Here is a 10,682-nt window from a genome sequence, read left to right on the forward strand (position 1 = left end):
ATCTGAGAGAAAGCCCTGCTCCCTCCAAATAACCTAGAGGGGAGGGTGTTTAAGGGTGGTGAGGGAGGAGAGTGGATGAGATAGAAAAATATAATTGCACGAAGATAACCAAGGTAACCAGATGTTTGTGTGATAATGTTGTACCTCTACTTACTGATATTTCAACTGGGAGACACCTTTCAAAGTCAAATTAACTCAGACCTGCCAGCTCTGTGGGATTTCAGATGACCTCTAATTTGCCAGGTCTATGGGATTTCCCCATAATCCACAGGTTTTCAGATATTTCTATATGGTAACCCCACTCTGATTGGCTACCTGCCCTACTCCTTTGGTTTACAGCCAATCAGAGCTGCTGCACATACTGAGAGACAGCCTCTTTCCTCAGCAAATGAAGAAGGCTTCTCTGTTCCCATCTCGCTGTACCAAAAAGGTAGCAGTGCTCCTGAAGTCCTCAGCCCTTTCATTACTGTGCCTGCAAGGAAGGCACCAATCCATGTGATCTCTGCTTCTTGTCTCCCTTCTCTAGCTCCATCAAGGCCCTTAGGTCAGGAGTGGAAGTAAAGAGATTCCTTCTCTACCAGCCCCCAAAGACATGTAGGTGCATGTCTCAGGCGTGGCCAGTGTGAGAGGCATTGGAGGGGCTCCCACACTCTTCAAGCTTTGCAGGAGTGTGTGTCTTGCCCTCACCAGACCTCAGGGGGGCAGAAGGGTGTTGGTGGTGAAGACACAATTGATATATCAAAAAATCAGCTCGAGTAAAAGAATATTTCATATTTTGAGTGTGGGACACCCACAGACAGTCATTATCTCACAGGACATGATCCTACTGCCATTATTCACATCAATGGCAAATTCCAAATCACATAATTCGAGGCACATTGTCAGGGCCTAACTCCCTCTATATTCACAGACATGTAAGGACGTATTTGGGGTGAAATTCATCCCTGGACAGCAAGGCCTAGGACTCTGCAGTACAAGGTACACACCTATGCCCTATTTTGCAGGAATTTGTGGGATATAAATGAAACACAGTCTATTTGCATAGGAGAGACTTTTCCCCAATGGGAGCAGGAATTGATCTGTAGCCTTCATCTGTCCATCCTAGCAAATTTTATCAAAATAATATTCTAACAACAACAATATCCTTCAGTTCCCTTATTTCTAAATGTGAGAACTTCATTTCTATTTTCATCACTTTTCCACCATGGAATTAAATTAACTTTTACATTCAAAGAATCAACACACACTTACTCAGTTCTGCTTGGAGTTCATCTGCAAAGAAAAAAAAATTTTAATGAACACTCAAGAAGTGAAAGATTGGACAAATGACAAGGGAGAAGTATAAAAATATTGCTCAGGCATGCAGGAGTGAAATCAGGAAGGCCAAATCACACTTGGAGTTGCAGCTAGCAAGAGATGTTGAGAGTAACAAGAAGGGTTTCTTCAGGTATGTTAGCAACAAGAAGAAAGTCAAGGAAAGTGTGGGTCCCTTACTGAATGAGGGAGGCAACCTAGTGACCGAGGATGTGGAAAAAACTAATGTACTCAATGATTTATTCGCCTCTGTCTTCATGAACAAGGTCAGCTCCCAGACTGCTGCACTGGGCAGCACAGTATGGGGAGAAGGTGACCAGCCCTCTGTGGAGAAAGAAGTGGTTTGGGACTATTCAGAAAAACTGGACGAGCACAAGTCCATGTGGCCAGATGCACTGCATCCGAGGGTGCTAAATGAGTTGGCGGATGGGATTGCGGAACCATTGGCCATTATCTTTGCAAACTCATGGCGATCGGGGGAGGTCCTGGATGACTGGAAAAAGGCTAATGTAGTGCCCATCTTTAAAAAAGGGAAGGAGAAGGATCCGGGGAACTACAGGTCAGTCAGCCTCACTTCAGTCCCTGGAAAAATCATGGAGCAGGTCCTCAAGGAATCAATTCTGAAGCACTTAGAGGAGAGGAAAGTGATCAGGAACAGTCAGCATGGATTCACCAAGGGAAGTCATGCCTGACTAACCTAATTGCCTTCTATGGTGAGATAACTGGCTCTGTGGATGAGGGGAAAGCAGTGGATGTGTTATTCCTTGACTTTAGCAAAGCTTTTGATACGGTCTCCCACAGTATTTTTCCCAGCAAGTTAAAGAAGTATGGGCTGTATCAATGGACTATAAGGTGGATAGAAAGCTGGCTAGATCGTCGGGCTCAATGGGTAGTGATCAATGGCTCCATGTCTAGTTGGCAGCCGGTTTCAAGCGGAGTGCCCCAAGGGTTGGTCCTGGGGCTGGTTTTTTTCAATATCTTCATTAATGATCTGGAGGATGGCGTGGACTGCACTCTCAGCAAGTTTGCAGATGACACTAAACTGGGAGGAGTGGTAGATACACTGGAGGGTAGGGATAGGATACAGAGGGACCTAGACAAATTAGAGGATTGGGCCAAAAGAAACCTAATGAGGTTCAACAAGGACAAGTGCAGAGTCCTGCACTTAGGACGAAGAATCCCATTCACTGTTACAAACTAGGGACCGAGTGGCTAGGCAGCAGTTCTGCAGAAAAGGACCTGGGGTTACAGTGGACGAGAAGCTGGATATGAGTCAACAGTGTGCCCTTGTTGCCAAGAAGGTTAACGGCATTTTGGGCTGTATAAGTAAGGGCATTGCCAGCAGATCGAGGGACGTGATCGTTCCCCTCTATTTGACATTTGTGAGGCCTCACCTGGAGTACTGTGTCCAGTTTTGGGCCCCACACTACAAGAAGGATGTGGAAAAATTGGAAAGAGTCCAGCGGAGGGCAACAAAAATGATTAGGGGTCTGGCACACATGACTTATGAGGAGACGCTGAGGAAACTGGGATTGGTTAGTCTGCAGAAGAGAAGAATGAGGGGGGATTTGATTGCTGCTTTCAACTACCTGAAAGGGGGTTCCAAAGGGGATGGATCTAGACTGTTCTCAGTGGTACCAGATGACAGAACAAGGAGTAAAAGTCTCAAGTTGCAGTCTTGGAGGTTTAGATTGGATATTAGGAAAAACTTTTTCACTAGGAGGGTGGTGAAGCACTGGACTGTGTTACCTAGGGAGGTGGTGGAATCTCCTTCCTTAGAGGTTTTTAAGGTCAGGCTTGACAAAGCCTTGCTGGGATGATTTAGTTGGGGTTAGGTCCTGCTTTGAGCAGGGGGTTGGACTAGATGACCTCCTGAGGTCCCTTCCGACCTTGATATTCTATGATTCTATGATCACTTTTCCTCCATGGAACTGAATTAACTTTTACATTCAAAGAATCAAAACACACTTACTCAGTTCTGCTTGGAGTTTATCTGCAAAGAAAGAATTTTTTTTTAATGCACACACCTGGTGAATTTCAGTTGGGTTAGCTAGCAGATATTACACCTCTCGTAAAAAGCTTCTAATCTCATACCTCACAGCAATTACGTTGCAAGTGTCCAAACCAGTCTCATCCCCCTACTGTAAAACACCTTAATAAATCCTGTCACTGCAATAAAGGAAATTGTGAATATTGTCACTGCTTTAGAGATGCTACACACTGCCGCTTTCTGGAATCCAAACACAGGACATGAGATTAATTAAAAGATTATTAGGGGGGAAAAACAGTGAGCCCTGCACATCTCTTTAGAGATGTTTTACTAGTTAAGTTAGTTTAATAGAACTGTATTGAAGAAGAACCAATTCAAAGTTACTTTCTACTGCATTAGTAGTCAACTTTTCCTGAAGTCATTTGTGTGTGTATGTGTGTGTGTGTGTGTGTGTGTGTGTGTGTGATGGGTTAACAAATATTCACAAATATTACAGTGTAACCACTTCCGAAGTCTTCACTATGAAACACCCCACATATTCCACTGTCACACACTCCCAACTGTTATCCCCATGCTCAACATCAAATCAGACTCATCTGCCAGCCATGGCATGCCTCTGAATAAAACTCACCCAAAGAGAGGAAATCCCAAACTTCCTCTCAGCATGGAAACTCTACAGACTCCTTGTTTTCTCATGGAAACTGCTCTCACAACCCATCACACCATCTCCTTGTTTCTTTTCATCAGCACACTGACAATCATCAATCTCTCTTGTATCACAGTTCTGGTTCCCCAAAACATATCCCCAAATATTACACAACCAGACATCCTCCAAGATACAGAAGTCAATGGGTTTTTACCGTTTTCTCTCTGGAGTCTTTCTGAAATAGAAAAACAAAAAGAAAACCACGTGTTTAACACTGTACTTCTAGTTTTGTCTCCATAGCATATGGAAATAATGTAATGACCAAAACCAAGAGAAAGTTTGGTAATTTATGAAATCTTGTAAGTACAGAAATAGTAAAATGCAAAAATCAAAGCCAGTGGTACTTGTATACCACTGCAGAGTCCAGTGCCAGAAGAAATCATTGTGATTATATATCCTGAATCCTGGGACAAGACAGGGCACAGAACTTCCCCAAAGTAATTCCTAGAGACCCTTGCTAAATTTTTCCAATGGTTAATTACTCTCACCATTAAAAATTTACTTCTTATTTCCAGTCGGAATGTGTCTAGCTTTAGCTTGTAACCCTAGATCGTGTTATACCTTCCTCTGCTAGATTGAAGAGCCCATTAGCAGAGAAAGGCATAATGTGATCCGATAGAAATTGAAATTAGACAACATCAGACGGGAAGTTAGAGCTAATTGCGAATGCTTTCATAAACATGGTCTTTAATTGAAAAATGCTGATACTTTAACACTGAAATGGTTTGAGAAATAGTGTTCTATTCATGGAAAAAATTAATCAAAATGATTTTCATAAAAGAAGATTTGAGTTTTTAATAACATCCCATTTTTGGTTTGTGAAAGATTTCAAGATTTCAACATTTCATCCTGCTTCAGGATGGGAAAATGTTTTGAAATGTTGAAAATTGTAACGGGACAGGAAAACCAACCCAGTCCTACTATTATTAATATAATTTTTAAAAAGATAATACCTTGATAAAGAACTGTTTGGCATATGATAAAGTTTGAGGACATTTGTCCAAGCTCTTGTATGGTGAAGACAGAGGACATCAGGTGAAAAGGTAAAGAATGTGTTCCCACTTTCTAATACAGTCCATCACTTTTTCATATTTTTAAAAGCAGGAGTGTCTGGTTTTACACACTCTGATAATGCATATAAGGAATGTGCTGATGCCTTCAGCTCTTTCACTTCAGTACTATGCTAGGAAGGTGCCAATCCATGTTGGCTCTGCTACTCGACTCCCCTCTCTTGCTCCACCAAGCCCCATAGACCAGGAATTGTAATGGAAAAACTTCTCACTACCAGCCCCCAAAAACATGGCAGAGAGAAGAAATTCCTGACTGCGGCCCTCAGTGAAACACCCTGGCCAGGGTGTCAGAGCTTGGAGGGGCTCTAACACCCCTGAAGCCTGACAGAAATGTGTGTCTTTAAGTCCCCAGACCTCAAAGGGGGGGTGGAGGGGAGATTACTAAACAATATAGGGGGGAAAATACAGAAAGAGTAATGGTCTACATTTGACAGCAGGACACCCACACAGAGGGAGTGTTGTTACCTTTATTATTAAAGTTAATGGCAAATTGCAAATCATATAATTAATGTCACAATGTCAGGGGCTCATTCCTCCTCTATTCACAGACATGTTATGACAGATTTAGGGTGAAATTCATCCCTCGAGAGAGAGAAGGACTAGACCTTTGCAGCACAAGGTACACACCCTATGCCCTATTTTGAAGGGCTAGCTGGGATTTAAGTGAAGAATAACCCATTCCGCAGGGGAGATTTTTCACCCAATGAGAGCAGGAATAGGGCTGTAGCACTGATCTTCCATCTTTGTCTTTTCAACTCTCCCTGATGCTAAATATCAATGAGGGAAAATATAAAATCTGTGTTTCCCTTCAGAAACCAAACCCAGAATGTGGCAGAGATCGGCTCAAATGCTGCCCATAACTAAACTGAGTCCAAAACAATCAGCTCTATTTCTCACCAGCTACAGACCCAGGTCATCAAAGAATTTAAAGCACCCCTTTAGTTTAGAGCACATGGGTAATCTGTTTGACTTCTTCAATGGGACTATGCTTGTGAGTAAGGTAAAGCATCTGCTTAAGTGTCTTTCACATCTGGGCTTAGAGATTGAAGGAACATGGGACACTCCTTTCTGAAAAGATGCTGCCCCTTTCATGCCCCTTGCACCATGCAGCCTAAGGGAAAGAGGGAGTGAGTCCCGTTCTCACACGTGGCAGAGCAGTCTCCCATCAAATTGGTCTTGGCCGGATTTCATACTTTAACTTGATGGGACACAAAATGTTTTGAAGTTGTTCTCTTTTTCAACATCCTTTGGACACCAGAACTGGACACAGTACCCAGTAATGGTCTAAACAATGCTGTATACAGCAGTATTATCACCCTACCAATTGCTACTTGATATTCCTAGGCATAGCCATTCAAAGACCCTTTTTCCTACTGAAAAATTCACCCTAAGATAAGGCATTTTCATGGATAACCTCTCCAATGCACTATCCTTTAGGGGGCAGTTTTAGTTTGTGGATGGAGCTATACAGAAGCCAGGCTGATGGAGGCTGCACTGAGGAGGGACTTCTGGCTAGCACCATCTACTTTTTGTCAGTACTGACCCCTTCTGGAAGGTTTTATCCAGACACTATTCAGAGGGTGCACTTCATCCTAAAAGAACAGGAATTCAAGTGCTGCAGTATTTTTTTTTGTTTGTTTGCTGTTGGTTTCCAGCAGAGCTAGTCAAACAACGGTAATTCTTTTCTGTAACATTTTTTGAAAAACACAAAAATAAATCATTGTTTTGTTTGAATTTTTACTGGAATTTTCATACAAAAAAAAGATTGAAAAGAGATGAAAAATTTGTGTTTCTACCCACTTTGTCTCCCCCAGAAAGGGGGGAAAAGGCAGGGGAGGAGAAAGGTGGAAGAAAACTAAATAAACCTAAAAACATCTGAAAACTGAATTTGGCTTTGCATGTTTCATCAAGAAATCCAAAAATATATGGATAAAATGAAAACTTTTCTCACCATTTTTCACTTCTGTTGAAAAGCCATTTTTAGTTGAAAAATGTTTGGATGCAGGTATTTTTGGCCAGCTGTAGTTTCCCATGTGAATACTCTTGTTTATTAATTCAACATTCATTTGCCGTGAGCAGCTGCACTCTGGCCTGCCCCTGCTGCACGCTGTATGCAAGGGGGGCAGAAAGGGGAATCTCCTATGACCCTTTTACTCTGCTGATTAGCTGAATAAGATCTAACAGAATGTGCTGCCAATGAGGTACATACACTGTGGAGACCAGAGTCCTGCCCTGGGTGTTTGCAAATGAAAATATCCTATAACCACGTCTGATGAAGTGGGCATTCACCCACGAAAGCTTATGCTCCAATACTTCTGTTAGTCTTAAAGGTGCCACAGGACTCTCTGTTGCTGTTTATAAAAGACACTTGCACTTACCCTGACTCGGCCACAAAACAACTCTGGGTTCTGGGAATAAATGAAATAATAATACATAATTATAATTAATACTAATTAACAATTACAATGACCTGGATATTTTATTAATGTGTTAAATAAAACTATTTTCTATGAGGTTTATTTTGAAAAAAATGAGCATTTAAAAATAACCTTGTATATTACCACAGGGATGTGTTAATGGCATTTTTCAGGTAATTAAAAAGACCAGGTCTCTATTATTGGGAGTGTGTGCTCATAATTAGACAGAAAATAAAACATAACTAAAAAGTAGTCCATAACAACACTCCCACATGGGCCAAGAATGAGATTTGAGGCCTGGACTTACAGCATGAGCTATAGCAGTAAATCAGTCAGGATTCTGCAGTAGTGGATCAGCCACGAATGTGGGACAAAGTCCCCCACATACCCCTACGTGCTACAAGACCATGGTGGTAGATAAATGGAGAGACAATGTAACTCGCACCTACCTAGTGGGGCACTCTGTCCCCCTCTAGTGGTGGCTGGGCTGCATAAAGAGCTTTATGAGTAGAGCTGGGTGAATAATGGATTTTTCAGATTGGAAAAAATCCAGAAAAACAATCTGTTTCAATTTAAAACAATAACTTTTTTTTTGTCAGATCAAAAAAACTTCAAAAATGTCAATTCAAGTCAACCAAACTGCTTCAGTTGACACAAACTGATTTTTTTCTTGAGTTTTTCTTTTTGATTCAGCCATTTTTGATGTTCTTTTCCCATTTTTTTTTATTGGCCAAACTTGGAAATAAAATAGCATTTCAAATAAGAAAGTTGAAATGAAACATTTTAACTTTTTAAGTGAAATATTTTGAAATAAAATATTCAAAACAAAACATTTCAAATTTATTGAAAATTTTCTTCCCAACTGAAAATATTGGTGAAATGCAACATGATTTTGGCAAATAGTTTCAGACTCCAAAGAACTGATTTTCGGCAAACAGCGGGTGGGAAAAAAGGAAAAAAACCCTTTTTCTTTCTAGAGTCTTCCTTAAAAAGAAAACCATGTGTTTAACTATATACTTCCAATTTTGTCTCCGTAGCTTACAGAAATAATGTAATAAACAAAACCAAAACAAAGTTTGGTAATTTATAAAAAAAAAAATATTGTAAGAGACCCTTGGTAATTTTTTCCAATGGTTAATTACCCTCACCATTAAAAATTTACTTCTTATTTCTAGGCTGAATGTGTCTAGCTTCAGCTTGTAACCCTAGATGGTGTTATACCTTCCTCTGCTAGATTGAAGAGGCCTTTAGCAGAGAAAGGCATAACATGATCCAATGGAAATTGAAATTAGACAATGTCAGACTGGAAATTAGAGCTGATTGGGAATGTTTTCAAAGAAATGATCTTTAGTTGAAAAATGCTGATTCTTCAAAACTGAAACCGTTTGAGAAATAGTGTTCTGTTCACTGAAACAATGAATCAAAAAGCTTTTCATAAAAGAAGGTTTGAGTACATAAAAACATCCCATTTCAACATTTTTGTAATGAGAAGTTTTGAATTTGAATNATGTAATAACCAAAACCAAGACAAAGTTTGGTAGTTCATAAAAAAAATACTTTAAGTAGAGAAATAGTAAAATGCAAGAATCAAAGCCAACGGTACTTGTATACCACGGCAGATTCCTAGATTACAATATCCTGAACCCTGGGACAAGATAGGCCACAGAACTTCCCCCAAAGTAATTCTTAGAGACCCTCACCATTAAAAATGTACTTCTTATTTCTAGTCTGAATTTGTCTAGCTTCAGCTTGTAACCCTAGATGGTGTTATACCTTCCTCTGCTAGATTGAAGAGGCCATTAGCAGGGAAAGGCATAACATGATCCAATGGAAATTGAAATTAGACAATGTCAGACTGGAAATTAGAGCTGATTGGGAATGTTTTCAAAGAAATGATCTTTAATTGAAAAATGCTGATTCTTCAAAACTGAAACCGTTTGAGAAATAGTGTTCTGTTCACTGAAACAATGAATCAAAAAGCTTTTCATAAAAGAAGATCTGAGTACATAAAAACATCCCATTTCAACATTTTTGTAATGAGAAGTTTTGAATTTGAATTTTCACATGACAAGATTTTTTGTTTAGAAATTTAGGTAAATGTACGTATAAAACGAATTTAAAAAAGGGAAAAAACTTTAAAATCGAAACAAAACATTTCAAAATAATATGTGTTAATTGACTGAAACTGAACTGGGTTGGGATAGGAGGCTTTTGGTTTGTGAAACATTTAATGATTTCCACTGTTCATCCTGCTTCAGGATGGGAAAATGTTTTGAAATGTTGCAAATTCTAGTGGGACCGGAAAGACAATCCAGGCCTACTACTACTAATAGAAGTTTTAAAAAGAGGATACTTTGATAAAGAGCTGTTTGGCATATGATAGGTTTGAGAACATTTGTCCTAGCTCTTGTAAGGAGAGGATGGAGGGCATCAGATGAAAAGATAAAGAATGTGTCCCCACCTTCTAAAACAGCCCATCACCTTTTCACCTTTTGCTAGGAGTGTCTGGTTTTACACATTTTGATGATTCACATATGGAATGTGCTGATGCCTTCAGCCCTTTCACCTCAGTGCTATGCTAGGAAGGAGTCAGTCCATGTTGGCTCTGCTACTCGACTCCCCTCTCTTGCCCACCAAGCCCCATAGACCAGGAATTGCAATGGAAAGACTTCTCACTACCAGCTCCCAAACACGTGGGGGACAGAAGAAGAAATTCCTGCTTGCACCCCTCAGGGGAACACACTGGCCAGGGTGACAGGGCTTGGAGGGTCTACAACACCCCTGAGGACTGACAGGAATGTGTGTCTTTAACTCCTCAGAATTCAAAGAGGGGTGGAGGGGAGATTACTAAAAGATATTGGGGGGGGGGAACAGAAAGAGGAATGGGCTATATTTTGACAGCAGGACACCCACACACATTATCTCAAAGGGCGTGTTTTTACTTTTATTATTAAAGTCAATGACAAATTGCAAATCATATAATTGATGACACAATGTCAGGGCTTCATTCCTCCTCTATTCACAGACATGTTAGGACTGATTGAGGGTGAAATTCATCCCTCGAGAGAGAGAAGGACTAGACCTGTGCAGCACAAGGTACACACCTATACACTATTTTGAAGGGCTAGTTGGGATTGAAGTGATGAATAACCCATTCCACAGGAGAGATTTTTCACCCAGTGAGA

General features: G+C 40.5%; 1 protein-coding gene across 1 annotated transcript in view; it reads right to left on the minus strand.

Annotated features, from left to right (window-relative positions):
* The window catches only part of LOC117870307 (butyrophilin subfamily 1 member A1-like), a 101,646-nt gene extending 94,500 nt beyond the window's left edge, over positions 1-7,146 (minus strand). The window contains exons 1-2 of the mRNA XM_034757410.1: positions 7,032-7,146; positions 4,165-4,185 (exon numbers count right to left, since the gene is read on the minus strand). Of these exons, the coding sequence (XP_034613301.1) occupies positions 4,165-4,185; positions 7,032-7,146 (136 nt within the window). The remainder of the gene's footprint in view (positions 1-4,164; positions 4,186-7,031) is intronic.
* Between the last annotated feature and the right edge of the window lie 3,536 nt (positions 7,147-10,682).

Source organism: Trachemys scripta, unplaced genomic scaffold (genome assembly GCF_013100865.1).
Source record: "Trachemys scripta elegans isolate TJP31775 unplaced genomic scaffold, CAS_Tse_1.0 scaffold_26, whole genome shotgun sequence".
NCBI lineage: Eukaryota > Metazoa > Chordata > Testudines > Emydidae > Trachemys > Trachemys scripta.